The sequence below is a fragment of the Electrophorus electricus genome, chromosome 6, assembly GCF_041902795.1.
Source record: "Electrophorus electricus isolate QZ-2024a chromosome 6, ASM4190279v1, whole genome shotgun sequence".
Lineage (NCBI taxonomy): Eukaryota > Metazoa > Chordata > Actinopteri > Gymnotiformes > Gymnotidae > Electrophorus > Electrophorus electricus.
The window spans coordinates 13,732,397-13,749,029 of record NC_137502.1 but is presented as its reverse complement, the minus strand read 5'-3'; the positions used below and the strand labels follow the sequence as shown (position 1 = coordinate 13,749,029).

General features: G+C 44.0%; 1 protein-coding gene and 1 long non-coding RNA gene across 7 annotated transcripts in view; one reads left to right on the top strand and one right to left on the bottom strand.

Annotated features, from left to right (window-relative positions):
- Positions 1–16,633, bottom strand: part of cd276 (CD276 molecule) — a 59,894-nt gene that overhangs the window by 41,032 nt on the left and 2,229 nt on the right. For all 5 annotated transcript variants that reach the window (XM_081715601.1, XM_081715598.1, XM_035525230.2 and 2 more), the window contains exons 2-4: positions 15,388–15,568; positions 6,516–6,866; positions 4,027–4,323 (exon numbers count right to left, since the gene is read on the bottom strand). In XM_081715601.1, coding sequence (XP_081571727.1) covers positions 4,027–4,323; positions 6,516–6,866; positions 15,388–15,487 — 748 coding nt within the window. In that variant the 5' untranslated portion in view covers positions 15,488–15,568. The remainder of the gene's footprint in view (positions 1–4,026; positions 4,324–6,515; positions 6,867–15,387; positions 15,569–16,633) is intronic.
- Positions 392–2,421, top strand: LOC113576078 (uncharacterized). 2 transcript variants are annotated; one of them, XR_003410466.3, is made up of 3 exons: positions 392–547; positions 835–917; positions 1,563–2,421. It is a non-coding gene; the product is annotated as an uncharacterized LOC113576078 (long non-coding RNA). The 2 variants fall into 2 exon arrangements; XR_014124078.1 differs by having other exon boundaries at positions 392–917.

Below are 16,633 nucleotides of genomic sequence, written 5' to 3'. Positions count from 1 at the left end.
TGGTACAGAGAGAGGCGTTTGGCTCACACAGGGGCCTGCCAGTGACCTATGGACGGGGTGCGTGCTGAGACAGAGAGAGACGGAGAAAGAGAAAGATGTAGACAGGAGAGACAGACAGATAGGCAGGGAGACAGAGAGAGAGAAACAAACTTCCCATTTAGCCTTGAAACGGCTGGCTTTGAAGCAGCCAGACACACAGGACAGACTAAGAGCCAGCCCAGTTCACACAGGGACTACAGCTGCAGCCATTACCTACTGTCAATTCACTCTCTCTCCTTCTCATCTCAATTTCCTTCTCTCCCACCCCCCACCCCCCATCTATTTTCTCTCTCCCTGTGCCCTTCTGCCTCTCTCATCACCCCACCCCCACCCAACCCCTGAGCGCCCTGTTTACTCGGAGCCCTCCGCACTCATTTTCTTGTTTGCGCTTCATACCTCAGACATCTAGAGGTCGATAGCTACGGTCTCCTTGAGAGCCAATTACTTAACCATTCCCCGAAAGCTGATGCCTAGAATGTCGTGGAAGAACCTGCCCTGTGGAGCTGTTGTGAGTGAGCTTTGCTACAGCCTTCTCACTGACTAGGCTTACAATCTGTGCTGATCCTAGATCTGTGATATTAAAGCACACTTTGAAGTCATTAGACATTAAAGTACAGTGTGAGTACTGGGACGGCGATATGAAAATTGTTCTTTTTGATGAATGCTTTTTGGACTAAGGACAAAACTTAGGGTACGAAAGTGTAGAATATTCCCTTTTTTGTTTTGTGTTTTGTAGCATAAGCAGTTGACTATTTCAGGCATACATCACCTCTTTGTGTCCTGAACCCATTTTAGGTGAGCACAGCTGGGTGAACTGTGGTTCTAATTTGGAAGATATCTGTGATCACACTGCAAGCTGAAATTGTGAACACAATACTGTAAGTGTGTATGCCACCATTTAGGTCTTCTCTTTTGGCATCTGAATGCACAAACACACACAAAACTCCAAAAATGTGTGTGAACAGAAGGTCACTTGCTAGCAGTATCCAACAGACCTGAAAATGTTAAGAGTATAAGGTACTACAGTAAAGCACTATTTTTTTTTAAAACAATATTTAGTAAAATATTTCCTAGCACTATATTATGGTTACTTTAACTAATTAACATAAGCAAACCATGAATTTCAGAATTAAAAGGCACTGGGTAATGTAAATGAAAATAAGTAATTAAAATAATCTTAATAATGGACACCAAGTGTAATTATCAAATCAAATCAAATTTATTTATGTAGTGCTTTTTACAACAGATGTCACAAAGCAGCTTTAAAAATGTCCAAGTCCAAGCCCCCAGTGAGCAAGCAAAAACTCCTTAGAGCAGGAGGAAGAAACCTTGAGAGGAACCAAGACTCAAAGCGGGGCCGTCCTCCTCTGGCCGGCAGGCCTTATTACAGGGTTTAGTTACTTTAACATGTTGAACTTGCTGAACTTTAGGATTTGGTAATGTTACCTAACGCTGTACATAATGTTAGTTAAGGAAATCCTAATTTCAAGTGTCAACATGACTGGTGTATTCTTGTTGATCAGCTTTTCTTCCAGTTTCAGTAAAAGCGACCTTTGCAGTCATTACATGAAGGTGAACACTTCGATGTCAGCTGGACAGCGCCACGTGACGGTTCAGCTGAACGTGCCCCCGTGTCATCTTCCTTCGGATACATTGCTCTACTGTAGTTTTTCAATCGGAACTGTGAGTGAAGTGTGACATTTTCATTTGCTTGTTCTCATTCCGCATCTCTGGCCGTTCGACCGGAACGCTCCCCTTTTGAATGTTAAACAGAGTTTGCTGTTCTCAAGTAACGCGATTGCTCGCGGCGCGCTGACTACAATCCGAACGTCGTTTATAACCGCAGCCGCACGCGCTTGTCAGGTAACTGCAACTTCATTATAACTTGCGCAATATCGGTCATAGCAGGCAGACAGCCAGAATAGAAAAATAAAATATGTTACTATGCATTACATGACAGTCTTGACCAGCGGTCTGTGGATGGTTACGATTGTTGGTAACATCGGAAAAGTAAGACAGTCACCATAATTAGGTTGATATTGTGGGGTTTCATAAATTAAATGAATGCTAAGCTTACACTAATAGAGAATAATGCGCAGAATGAAATAGGACTAATGATTGAATTAATAAAATAATTACTGTATGTCCAGACATAAAAGCAAATGACCTAGACGTGCATATGTGTGATTACGCAAGAAGACATGTGTACGAGACGGTCAAACAGAGGTGACGGCTGAGATGGAAAAACGCAAAAGCAGAAGTGGTGCAAGGCAAGAAAAAATATAAGTCTGTCTGTTGCAAAGTTATGCTTTAGATCTCACTCGCACTGCGTTGTGAAGTGACATCTCCAGAGCTCTGCATTAATAAAAGGCCACAGGGTAACGCACTGGTTCCTGTCTCTTCTTTCCTGCATCAACGGACACGACAATATAAAGACTTTGTAAATGAACGTGACTTCAGTTGTTAGTTCTAGCGACTCCGTGTCTGCAATGCGTTTTTTAACGTCCACTCTCGATTTCGACTGCTATACTTGGGAAATACCCTGAGCACGCAGTTTAATAATTTTCCAAGAAAAAAAAGGCTGCGCAAACATAGCTAGGTCGAAATTAATTACCCAAGTTATTGAGCATACAGCAGCCACTGTAAACAAAGGCAAATGCAAGTTCAAATCAAACAAGGCATAAGGAGGAATATTCGGACTGTTTCTCCGGCATGTAGTTTAGAGCCCATTTTCCTTGGGGCCTGTTGAAACCACACGCTTAGATCACGGTCCACCCCAGAGCATGCCAGCTACCGCTGATAACTAGAAAGACGTTTATCGCGTTTTGTGCGTGCATCTTCGCGCTGGGACCTAAACGGTTAGGTCTCAAAGTGGCAGAATGCTTAAATTCTTGTTCGGAAAAGAGTTGCTGCCGCGTCAGTGCTGTTTCTGTTCTAACGGAGCGCTTGCTCATTTCACATCTGAGGCAGCTCAGTGTTGTCACAAAACAAATGGAAATATATGCAAATTGTGTTTTCATCCTGTTACATACTGCGGATATTCTGGATAGTAAGGCATAAGGACATAATGAAACAAATGTGTTAACATTTCACTTCTTTGAAATATTTGGGGGGGATTCTAGCAATTCTGCAGTTCCTTTCCCAGCAAGAACCTAAAAGCCATACTCTGAACTGTCAAACTGGCAAAAAAAATAAAATGAAATGATGGCATTTGACCATTGCTCCATAAAGACAAATTGCCACATATTCAATTGCCTGATTAGCTTGTTCTGATGAAATAATTTCATTAACCAAAGTCAACATGAGTTTAGGAAAGCCCACCAGGGATGTTCCACCTCTGTGCAGTCACCAGTAAGCATCAGAGTTAAGCGAAGCCTGTCTGTCTGTGTTCATCTTTCTATGGGTCAACCACATGCTAGCCCCCGACAGCCTGACAATTTGCCAGACCACTGGATCTCAACCTTATGACCCCACTGACTCCAGCCTCACTTTCATGCCCCCATCCAACTCTGCCCCCGGTCGCCTGAATCTCGAGATTAAAGACAGCCATGGTTAGGCATTCTTTTTTGGAGTCCTGTTCCCTCTGTTAAACAGAAAATCTCTGATGAAGGCTCATTCTAATTTCATAGAGATAATCTATAAAATAATCATCCACTCAACTCATTTAACAGTGGGAGAGAACTGATGGCTATGCTTATTGGACCATAATTGGACAATTCATTATTTTCTTTCCATTTAACTTGGCAAAGAACAGCTATGAGATACAAAGGGAAAAGCTATCCAAGCTAGGATTTTAATTGACTTTTGATAGACTTCAGATCATCCTGATTAACTTCTGAATGATTAGTCAATGCATACAAGGCAGGAACAGATGTTATTTTGAGAGATGATGACACCAAGAACATTTTGCAGCATGTACTGCAGCTTAGCAGTTAACCTATCAAGCTGCAGAATAATTGCTGATTGACCAGCATCACTTCCACTCACCCGAGATGGTGACATATGCATGGCCCTCATCTCCTAGCAGCGGATTGGTCAGTCTGCAGCTGTAGGTGCTGTTAGGCTCTAGGACCACTGTGAGGACACTCTTGATGGTGAAGAGGCCTTGCTCATTGGCTATTGGCGAGATGGTGACGTTCTCCGTGAGGTTGTGGCCGCTGGCATCCTGCCACAACACCTGAGCCTCGGGGTATCCTCCATACGCCACGCAAGTCAGGGCCACCAGATCCCCCGGCCTGGGGTTAGCAGCTGCCTCCCAGGTCACCAAAGGTTTAGAGTAAGGGGCTAAAGAGAGGGAGACACACAAGATGTGATTTACTATGTTTTTCCAACACTACCAAACAATAGTGCTCAAATATGACATCTCACTAACAAATCTTTTTTGACCAAACTTACTAGAAGATACACTGGAGCTTTATAACCAATTCATGTTACACTGTTACCATGTGCCTGTGTTTACAATGAGAAAATCCTCAAGACACACGAGGAAATAAAGATTATGCAAAGGTGAAACCACTTAAATGCTATTAAAACTATTAGAACTTTTCAAAACACTTAACATCCAGTGTGACATTAGAGAAACACAATGCCAGGTGTCATGTACATCAACACGGTGAGAGGTGTTGTGTACATCTAGACAGGAACTAGCCTCCTGGTTCCAGTAGTCTGGTGTTGGCTACTGATGAGTAAAGATTAACAGAGAGGAAGCAAGAGTAGTCATCTAACTCAGCAATCTAATACAGTGCCTTGCCCTGGGAACATCCTGACATGATCACTATTAAAGTTTTAATTATATTCCAGGAGCTTAGCATAATGCGGATATGTAGCTCGCCATCAGATTTAGCCTGTCTGCTGCAGCCAGGTCTCCACCCATGATCCTAGAGGTGACTGGGACATGTCCTGATGCTGTCTCACTCTCCCACACAAACAGAAATGGCAACTGGGAAATCGGGTGGTGGCGGCAGAGTGCTTTCCTTTTTTCTCCAGGAGGCACAGGTGACACGGGTCGCTTCTCTGACAGAAAAATCACGCCGCATGTGTCCCCCGAGGGGAAAGGATGCGGCCTAATTCCCCGAGCCAATCATGGCCCAGCAAACAAAGGGGAGGGGCCTGGGTACAAGGGGAGGAAATGCAATCAGGCAGGCAAAAGGAACCATGGGAGAGTGGGGTGCGGCTGTAGCGGAGGCTGTGACCTCTGGCATGGCTCGTCATGACTGACACAAGGAGGGGGGTCTCCGTGGAGACCTGTGTTCAATCTCTCCAGTTCTCTGCCCACAGGCTGGCAGTCCATGCAGCCTGTAAGTGGCAGCTAAATATAATACTGTCCACAAATCTCAAGCAGTGCGCTGGAAAAGGCATGATCACTTGGCAGGTCCAGTGGAAAAACAGAGAAAAGCATACACAGGCTGGGCATTTCTGAGCATTAACATCACTTAATGCAATGCATCTTCAGAGATAAAAAGAGCACTTTGGCCTTCCATAACACACATACACACACAGATGAAGTGGGAGAGAAAGAGAGAGAGAGAGAGAGAGAGAGAGAGAGAGAGAGAGAAAAAGAGAGAAAGAGGGAAAAGACACAAAGAGATTGAATGCAATCAACAGAGGATGATGATGATGGATCATCTTAAGTGGCAGGGCACTTAGCTGTAAGAATAAGAGCATGCACCTGAACAGGAATCTCCTCTTAGTGGATTAGAGTGGTCAGTCAAAAAAACAGAAAGGTCACAGTAAACACTTTGGGAAGCTGATCTAGACCTTTTATCACGTGTTATTGACCTCCGTTGAGATTGAGTCTGTATCTTGAGACCGGTTTCAGAAGAGTGTCAGCACATCAGTCATGTGATTGTCCATGTATACCAGGGGAAGCATGTAACTCTATCGACATCTCCTGTGATGTATGGCACTTTGTTTTGTGTTGAAGGATGACCCCGCCTCATGGCAATAAAACGCAAGGCCGGAAAACACACTCAGGGCTCACAGCAACACGTTCAGGAATTTTGCTGGATGTGATGTCACCGTCACATCCTGTGAAATATGTAAAATCCAGAGAGACGGATATGTGAGGAATAACAAGGTGTGATGTTCTGGTAAGTGTGTGGTGATGAATACATACAATGTAAGTGAATCCCTAGCTAAAACGATCATAGTCCAAATTTTGATGGGGCAAACATCCCAGAAATTTCACCTGTGTCACCAAAGATGCACCAAAGTCGACAATACTGCATACATAGTACACAACATTATACATATTAAACTCTGATGTCAGCATTACTGACACCCATATTACAAATGAGTGTACATTAGTACAATTTAGTTTGAATTCGGATATGTTTATCAACATCGGTGCATCTCTACACTGCAGTAATAGTGCGATGCTGTCCTTTCACACAACCCACTGTATTGAAGTTGCACTCCAAGTCCAGTAGGCTACTGGGCTACTGCGCAGGTGCAATGAAGGACAAATAGTGCATCACCTGCCACCTGCATGACGAGGGCGGCTTTGCTGTAGTTCTGCACCCTGACGAAGCAGGTGTAGATGCCCTCGTCGGCCACCTGGACCCTCCTGAGCAGCAACGAGGCGTTGCCGGTTGCCAGATGCGCAGGGAAGAGGCTGGTCCGGTTGACAAACCTCTCCTCTTGGTACAAGAGCTGGTCCTGCTGGTTCCAGTAGCTATGCACACTGCGCTGGGTGTCTGCCACCTGCCAGAAGATGCTCAGCTCGGACAGGTTGAAGACCGGCACCCCCCCCGAGAACGTGCAGTTGAGGACGGCGTCCATGCCGAACAGCACCACCAATGGTGACTCCGGGACCTGCACATCCAGAGCTAGAGAGAGGGGTATAGGGAAAGAGAGGCTGTAGTATTGATGTTATCTAGTATATCTTTTGTTTAAACATGTTAATTTCTTCATCTGAGATTTGGCAGTACAAATGTGAATATCATGCCAATAAAGCGCAGTTGAATTGAACTGAGTTGAACACAGAGAGAGAGAGAGAGAGAGGATACAATTTTAAAGAAGCTAATAAAAGATCTAAGCCTAGCCCCATACACAGGCCAACAATATTCTGCATTGTCATCACAGAATGTTCTGATGTACATACAGACCTATTAAAAAGAGTGTTATCTGATAAATGAGCACTCGCACTTCTATAGAATGGTGTGAAATTCTCAATTAGTCATTCCCCCAATTCAGTATCTAAAGCAACACCAGCAGCATGTTAAAACCAAACATACAGGAAGGATAATTCAGAGAGCGCACGATACACACACGAATGCACGCACGCACAGGCAAACACACTTAAAACATAAATCTGCACAAATTTCAATATTGTATAAGCACAAGGCCACCAAATGCATGCACATAAGATACAAGATGCCTGAATAAAACTCCAGTAGTCATTCCGCCATCAGTGCTGTAGATTTAAGAACAAAAGTCAGGCCCCAGGTCAGGCCATCATCCAGGCTCCTGTCCGTAATGCTCCCCAACCATGCCTGAGCTACACAGGACTTCCAAAAAGCTACACTACACCATGCAGCATGCCACCGTTAGGCCAGTTTAACTGCTGAAATGAAGCTTTTGCTTTTCAATATATTTCTTCTTCTTATTATTATTATTATTATTATTATTATTATATAAGATGTTAAAGGTCATTCATCAGGATGCAGTCAACAGAAATAATACAGATGTAAATGCTCTATAGGTTAATATATGTGTAGATATGAATACATTGTTAAATACATGTTATTAAATACATATATGATTGGTAGCTCAATATTTGAGCTAAATGAACAGACAAATCTCCCCAAATTTCTTTCTTTCTGCAGCCATAATGTGTCATCTGTTCAATTTGGTGTACTTCATTAACAGCATTAACATACATGCCTTGGGGTGGGGGTTGAAATAAAAAATGACAAGGGAGAGGAGAGAAGACGAGAGGAGAAGATGAGAGGAGAAGAGAAGAGAAGACGAGAGGAGAGGAGAAGAGAGGAGAAGACGAGAGGAGAAGAGAGGAGAAGAAAAGACGAGAGGAGAAGAGAAGAGAGGAGAAGACGAGAGGAGAGGAGAGGAGAAGACGAGAGGAGAAGAGAAGAGAGGAGAAGACGAGAGGAGAGGAGAAGAAAAGACGAGAGGAGAGGAGAGAAGACGAGAGGAGAGGAGAGGAGAGAAGACGAGAGGAGAGGAGAGGAGAGGAGACGAGAGGAGAGGAGAGGAGGAGAGGAGAAGAGAGAAGACAAGAGGAGAGGAGAAGATGAGAGGAGAGGAGAGGAGAGGCAAAAGGTTATATTTGAGAACTCTGAAGAGAAAGATTGTGTGTATGAGGAAAGAGAAACATGCAGTGAGGGTAATTAGCTCAGTCCCCTAGGAACCCTGGAAGGCTGGCATGAATAAACCCAGATGATGAGGAGAGGAGAGGAGTGGAATGGTAAGGTGGGAATATACAAGCACTTGTATTATCAGAAACAAGACAAGGATCCTTTTACTAAGATCAGTGTTCAGCAGAGAGCAATTTCCAACTGAACAACTTTCCTGCTTAAAAACACAGCCTCACCTCCTCCTCACTTTGCCTTCCACCCCGTACCTCCTTCACTGCCAGTGACGCGCTCTCTATCCTTTACCTCTCCGTAGCCGTTCATCTTCTAACACGGTAGCGTACGCTATCGTCTCTCCTCCTCTCCCCCCCCCCCAGGCTGGCCGCGGGGCCTTCGTCTGCTGTGGCGTTGCTCTGTGCGCTATGTTGAGCAGTTGCATTTCGGGTGCCCCCGCCAGGGACGTCAGCTGCCAGGGACGTCAGGCTGGGCCGCGGAGCGTCACGGAAAGTTGAGGCGCAGGGGAGGGTCTCACACCCCTGATTACTGCTGCTTCAAATCAGCTCCAATCTGTTTGCATTTGGGAGGCAGACCTGCCTCTGACTGGGAGCCTCTTGGTGTGCACATGCGCCAGTGTCCGTGTTTGTGTGTGGGTGTGCACGTCTAATGAACAAATTAGACACAATATGTGACCGTCGGCCAAGACTCTGTACCGCAATGCAGGCGGATATAGCACACAATACAATTAAAATTTACATTTTACCTCTGTCAATCTTTTTTTTAAATATTTCTTAAAATATAAAAAGAATAACTGGAGGGAAAAAACCCAAAATCTACTGGACTGAGCTGTGCTTGTGGCCGTTGTATGTAATATCTAGCTCTGTTCTCACCTTGGAAGCAAAAGGCCATCTGAGAACACCAAATCCTCATTCAAGCACTTTAAATGTGAATTTGGCCCATGTCAGCAGAAAATGTGGGGATTAAGATTTATACAAGGGTATTGGGACCCTTTAAATACCACAGATGATTGATCTACGGGTGCTCTTTCAGGAAGAACAGGAGAAAAGGACATAGCGTCGGAGACTAAGAGTAGGATGGAGTAGTCCGTCAGGGTTTTCAGTTAATAATCCTGTGAGATGTATGACTAGCTAAGAGGAAAGGAGAGAGAGAGGTGGTAGAGTGCGAGAGAGATAGAGATGGAAGTCATACACTACCAGCATCAAATAAAGTTGTTAAAATCCCTATGAACACTGCCCTAGAAGTTGCTATACCTTATTTACCCCTCTTCCTCAGCCAGCGTTCTGCCCCTCGGATACAATCAAAGACTCTCTCAGCTCTGCTCTCTCTCTTTACCGTGTCTATGAGCCGTTTCCTCGTCTCCTTCCTTCATCGACCGATACTAGGGCTCAGCCTCCAGGACTTTTTGAATAGGTCTGTGTTAAATGGAAAAATACTGTACATGTGCCCATGATAAAATGCAGCATAAAGCAAATGAATGTCAAATTGAGACCGACTCTTTGTTATTTTTCATTTTCTCAAGTGTCTGATACATTAAGCCAGTCTTGCTTTACTGATATTTTATTCAAATTTAAACACAAGGTTTTAAAAATCCAATTCATATTAAAATGATAGTCATTCAAATGGTCAAAGCACAACTAACTAGGCCCATTTGTAATACATTTAATCTTCAGAAAACATCCAAGCATTCAGAGAGCAATAGGTACCTTTGGGGCCAGCTTCTCTCCTGGCCATCACCTCTGTGTCCTGCCATCATCCCCAGAATGAGCTCCAGTGCGTCACTGGGCCTACTCCCCTACTATGGCCCCAAACTTCAGCTTGGGATCTCGAGATGCAGAACATCCCCATTTTCCATTGGCAAACGTGTCCCCTTTGTGCTTCTCCTTCCCCTCATCCCCCTCTCTCTCCATCTCTCACTTACTCTCTTCTCCAGTGCCTCCATTGCTCTCTATCCATCCCCATCAGTCGCTTCGCGGTTCAATAACGCACACCATCCTATCTCTAACTTTAATAACACAAGCTGTAATGCACTGAAGTTCTATGCGCTCTATTCAATAATGGGGGGGCTAGCATCTCGGTTCCTAATATAACACACACTCTTTAGACCACTATCAGTTCAGGTACTGGGTACACACACACACACACACACACACACACACACACACACACACACACACACTTGCGCACGCACGCAGCTCCAAATAACAGCGCTCAATATCACTGAAAAACACAGAGCTCAATATCTACCCATGGAGAAACATACAGGTCCATTTTAAAGTGCTCAATAACCGACTGGAGCACGATCAGCCCTCCATCACTCTGCGCAGAGCTGTAAGGCTCACATTCCAGCTTGGACGTACTTGGATTTGGAGAACATCGCATTGGAAATGCACTTGCAAGTGTACATGCAGACACACATTGAAAATTCACTTAGAAGATTGGCCACATAGACATAAACATACACATGCACAAACGCAAAACACACATGAACGTGCGCGCGCACACACACACACACACACACACACACACCTTTCCAAATACCTGCATGTTTAATTTATTTAATATCTAGGCAAGAGTTGACAGAAATTAAATGTACTGTATTTCTTGTAAGACTCAGAGCTAAAAAAAACTACAGTGTGACAGCATCGCCCTCAGGTGGTCTGGTAAAAGAACTGCAACTTGTTTTATTTCTCTAAACTAGCAATTAGAAGCTATTTACCATGAGCACCAGATGCCTCTGAAAGTCTATGAACTGTAACCTGTACACGGCACTAAAACGAAGAAGGAATCCGTTGTAGAATCTGATGGCTTACAGCTCCTCCAAGGCTTTTAATAGGCTACATATGGGCAGTACAAAGAAAGCCATTTGCAAGGCTACATGACATATCACATGAAATGTCCCCTTTCCCATCTGAAACATGATGGTTGGATTATTATTCTCTGCCCAGGTCATTACTGGGGCACAGTGGAACAGAGTCTCACAGCTGGACATGACAACCCTCCCACAGACTACTGTCAAATCAAACTCTCTCTCTCCCTCTCTCTCTCTCTCCTTCACACCTTCCCATGTCAGATTTAGATGATGTTCTTCCTCCATGCTCTCCCCATCTCTTCCTCTCTTATTTGCTTGGTCGCACTCACCCTTCCCTCCTTCCTATCAACACTTGCCTGTCCACACTTTTTTGAGTTCTGTTCGAATGAGCATTTTTAACATTCGGTCCATGTATTGTCCAAGCGCGAGGACACAAGGTCAGGTGCAGGTGGCTTTCCCTCTCGCGCCCTCTCTGTTTCTCATAGTCTAATGAGGAATCTCCTGATCAGTAACACAGGGTGTTCAACCAAAGTCATGATATCAAAATGCTAAACTATACTAACGTGTTTCAAAGAAAGTACTGTTCAATTCATTTTAATCACAGAATTATCTCCGAGACAATTTTTTTCTAGTTCCGTTCTCGCTCCCTGCGTGTGTCACTGGCCACGGTGGATTTATCAATGCGCTGCTCTCATACCCATCAATAAGCTGTTAATGGGTTCAGAACGCTGAAGACAGAAGCAGTGGATGAAGAGCTGACAGATGAGGACAGCGGCGAGTCAGAAAAAGTGTGTGTGTGTGTGGCTGAGAGAGAGTGAAAAAAATAAAGACAGTGAGACAGCATGACCAAAAGGGGAAGGGGAGATTGAATGCTGAAACACAAGAGGTGTGGGAAGTGTATAAATATATCCGAATCCCAATCCGGGGGCCGAGGTTAATCTGCACTCTTCGCACACGAGGCATGTGGGAGACTGGCTCAGGGCTGATGACAAAGCCACTTCCTACTAGCTGAGGGGACAAAGTCACACTGAATCCCCAGAGAGAGGAGCAAGATGGCTGCTTTAGTGTGAGCAAAGACAAGGCGATGAACTACTCTTTTTTTAATTGTTCCTTTGCTAACTCCTTCAGGAAGTCCAAGAAACAAAGGAAAAGGAAAAACGGGTGTGAGAAGGAAAGATCACCAAGGGTACTGAAGTAATCAGAGTCAAAGGAATGCTGAAGCAAACATGTTAACAATGAATGGAAGGTGGTATTTGCTACTTGGTGGGATAGGTTGACTGGGGGCCATCTGCTTTCATTTACTGTTAGAGATGTTAGCATTGTAAGGCTTAAGGGGCGTATACTCACTGAAAAAACCTATACTCAGTTTTTACATGACATGCACATGTTCAGAGACAGTTAGAGAACGTGAGAGAGCGAGAGAAACCTAGGAGAAACCTAGCTTCTGGACAGAACATACCCAGTGATTAGTGACAGAAAAGAACAGGGAGCAGGTCGGGATTAATGATTAGAGCCCAGCAACAGCAAGTCTAGCAAAATAAAAGTCTCACAGTCCAGCTGCAAATAAATAAATAATCACAAAGCATATAGCACACATATGGTATGATATAATCATGTCTACACTGTATTGTCTGAAACTTGTGTAAGAACTTCTGTTTCCACAGAAGAGGCATTAAGAATGAAGGTGAGAGGATGGGAGGATAGAATATGTACACTCTCTGGTGCTCTGCTGCAACCCAGGGGTCATGAGACACAGAGTAAATCCATCACTGCCTGTTACTGCAGTCTGTGTGCAGGATACTCATAATCTCAGTGTAGGAAACTCAGACCCTGTGTGGGATACTCATAATCTCAGTGTAGGAAACTCAGACCCTGTGTGGGATACTCATAATCTCAGTGAAGGAAACTCAAACCCTGTGTGCAGGATTGATTTATGTTAGCGCAGACCCTATACGTTATCAGGTATCTTATTTTATGCTCCACTAGTTCTTTTCTTTCTCTTCTATCTTTCTTCCATTGTGTCATCAGGAAATTAGCCAGGAAACAAAAATGCAGTTGCTCGCCTTGCCTTTGTTATTACTAAAGCAGGTGCCAAACCGCACTCCTCTCCCTGGGGACTAAAGTGTTCCTTCCTTGTCTCAGATATTACAACAGTAGTATAACAAAAGATGGGAAGAAGCATGGTTGAAGATAGAAGCAAAGAGTCTACTCTAAGTGTATTCGTCTGGACCTGACACTGTAACCAGAACCTGACAAGACACTGCAGAAGCGGGAGCGGGGCTGTCGTCTATAAGGGTGTGGGGGATCTCGGGCTCAGGGTGCTACGACTAACCCAGCGCAGTCCGTGTACTCTCACAGACACAGCATCCCAATACACGCACATCCGGCACTAGCGAAGTGACAGCCACGGGCCTTTGACCAATTGTGATATTGATCTGCACTGGCACCAGCCATACCCAGCCGAGCGCACTGCGTCGCAGGAGATCTGGCCCTCATGTGCACCATAGCACATCTTTTGCCTTGTTATCTTGCGTTTATTTGCTTGTCATGGAGGTTTTTTAATGTATGTCACACTCCCTCAAAGACTACATTATCCCAGTGGACATGGATGACCTGAAGGCTGTTATCCTGAACAAAGTCTATGAAAGCAATTTGGACTTACCACCTAAGCATAGCAAAAGTAGCAAAAGACTGACAACGTTTTTATTAAATTTTTACTGTACTTTTTTGTTTAGATTTTAGATCATAATTAATAATTGTCCATTTCTTAGAACTATGGTAAACTACAGAGAACAGTCAGTAGAAAACAATGGTGATGATATTATCATAACATTTTTTAAGCCGAAGTAGTATAACCATGGTTCACAAATGATGTTCTCTGCAGTAGCAGTCAAACGATAGTTAACCTATGGTATAGATAACGTAGTAACCATAGTATAAGCATGGTTTTCTGTCCTACAAAAAAACATGATTATCAGGTACCTAGGACTTCTTTACCATGGTAAAGAAAAGGTTCATTTTCATAAGGGAATTTAGTTAATGATAGCAACTGAAGCAGGGCAAGGCATGCATCAATCTTACATACATGATAGTACAGCAAGTATGTTTGTGCATGTGTGTGTGTCTTTAATCCTGTCCAGAGATATGAGCAAATATCAGCATAGCAGAACCATGAGGATAAGGAGGAGTGGAGGGATTAAGCCTGATAATCCTGGAAAGAGACTGCCAGCTCACAGCCTGCGCTACGCTATCCCACCCAACCCCCCCATAATGCACCTACAGCTGTGGCTTGATGTCAAGACTCCACACCCACTGTGGCTGTCCACACCTAACACACCCACCACTCTAGGGAGCAGATACGTCAGCCGTCTGAGTCAGGAGGGGAAAACCCGTCTTTTTCCATCTCCAACTAAACCCCACACACCTGCAGGGGGAACTTCTGCTTCATAATCAGATTTTTATCCTACTATCCTAAAATCCAGGACATTCTGACCACAGAGTGTGTGTGATTTTATGTGGACCTGGAGGTCAATTTAAGGCCTAAAGGCAAAGGGGTTTAAAGAGGTTCTGAATTAAATATAAAATGATTTATCTCAGTTAAAGTAGATCCTTCACTATAAAATATAGAGGGCAAAAAAGACATACAATTTAACTTTAATGCAAATTGACCACAACTTCATGTGCTTCTGCAGTAACTTATACAACTGTTACAAATTCACACCATTTTAAAGTGCCAATAGATGAGTTCCGTACTGATTAATAACCCAAGACTATTATGAGGACTGAGCTATGATTCAATCCCATGTGAATGCTACAGATTTTGTGCCCTTAAGTACATAACTCCCAGGATTTCCAGAACTTACAGCAGTGTGTGTGTGTGTGTATATATATATATATATATATATATATATATATATATAGTAAACTAATCGACTGAATTTAAAATGTAATCTATCAACATTTAGCAACGAACCAAATGTCATTAAACAAGTTAGTTACTTACAGTACTACTATTTAAACTTTCCATTGATGTCAGTGTTACTCAAAAAGTGAAGGTGGGACAGAATTTCTAATAAAGGTCTTTGGACTGCCACTTCTCCAGGGCAGACCTTGGTGACCCGTGAGCCGAGAGGGGCAGCATAGGACAGTGTTCCGCGCAACAGGGGTGCAAATTTTAGGACAAGCGGGAGGAGAGAACAGGGCACTCACCGAGCGATCTCACAGCCAGCAGTGATATCAATAGCAATGTCTGCAGCATGGTGATCCCAGGAGGCTTGGGTGAGGCTTTGGTGAGACGTGGGTGAGACATGGGCAAGACAAGGAGTGGAGCAGGCGTGGGGCGCGGGGTAGATGGTGCGGAGCAGCAGGGGCGGCCTCTTCAATCACGGCTCTGCAGGGGCAAACGCAGACACGCCAACAGGCTGATTAATGGCATGGCTGATGGGGGGAGAGATGTGGTGAATATGTGTGCGTTTGAGAAGAGAACCAAGGAAACCTCTTCTGAACATCAACTGATGTTCATGGCAAGGATAACAATGACTGAACTTTGCTTTGTGTGTCCATATATTTACATATATACACTTGATTGGCATTCATATGCTCTAACAAATATCTTTGGTTAAAATTATGCAGGTCGTGTCTAATTGTGTCACATCGAGGGTTTACAAATGTGCTTTAATATACACCGAGGGATATCTCAATCATAGAATCTAGCAATACATAATTTGTCAATATCATACACCTAACACTGATCACTGCCACAAAGAAAAAACTTTCTCTTTCATTGCTTTTGAGTACAAACCCCACCATCTGATAGATTAACATCAGGAGCTTCTGTTGTCCCACACATGTCACAACTGCCACCTGGCCTCTAGTGATGCCATTTCATGGTCACAGGTCAATGCCTCAGATCTGAAGCCAGCACAGAATCATCTGCTAGGCTCCAATCTCAGCTTTCTTTGTATGCGTGAGGAGCATGGCATGGCACAACTGAACATGATACAACACGGGACAGAAAGCCCAAACGGAGTCGTCGACCGGGTGATAATGCCACAGAATATGTACGACAAAGATGGGCCTGAAAGCATACTCAGGATGTGTTTTAACAAACAAATACTCATATTGATCATGTACAGGGGGCTATCTCCTTAAACCATTATGAGCCAAAACTTCTCAACCACCAAACTGCTCATCAGAGTTACTGGACTCATTGTAGCTCTCCAGGCACATTCCATCCAGGCAAAATTCTTCTCTTTATTCCCCCTCTTACCATCACTGGTTTGGGTTTTTTTTCTCCTGTTCTAGGACCAGACTTTCTGAAACAAATCACAGCTCAACCATTACTGGTGAAGAAAAGGGGAAAATGTTCTCACATTAAGCAATAAGTAATGTCACCATCACTGTCTCCTGATTACATGTCTCATTCCCTAAAGCTTCCTGTCCCCTCTATGTTCCC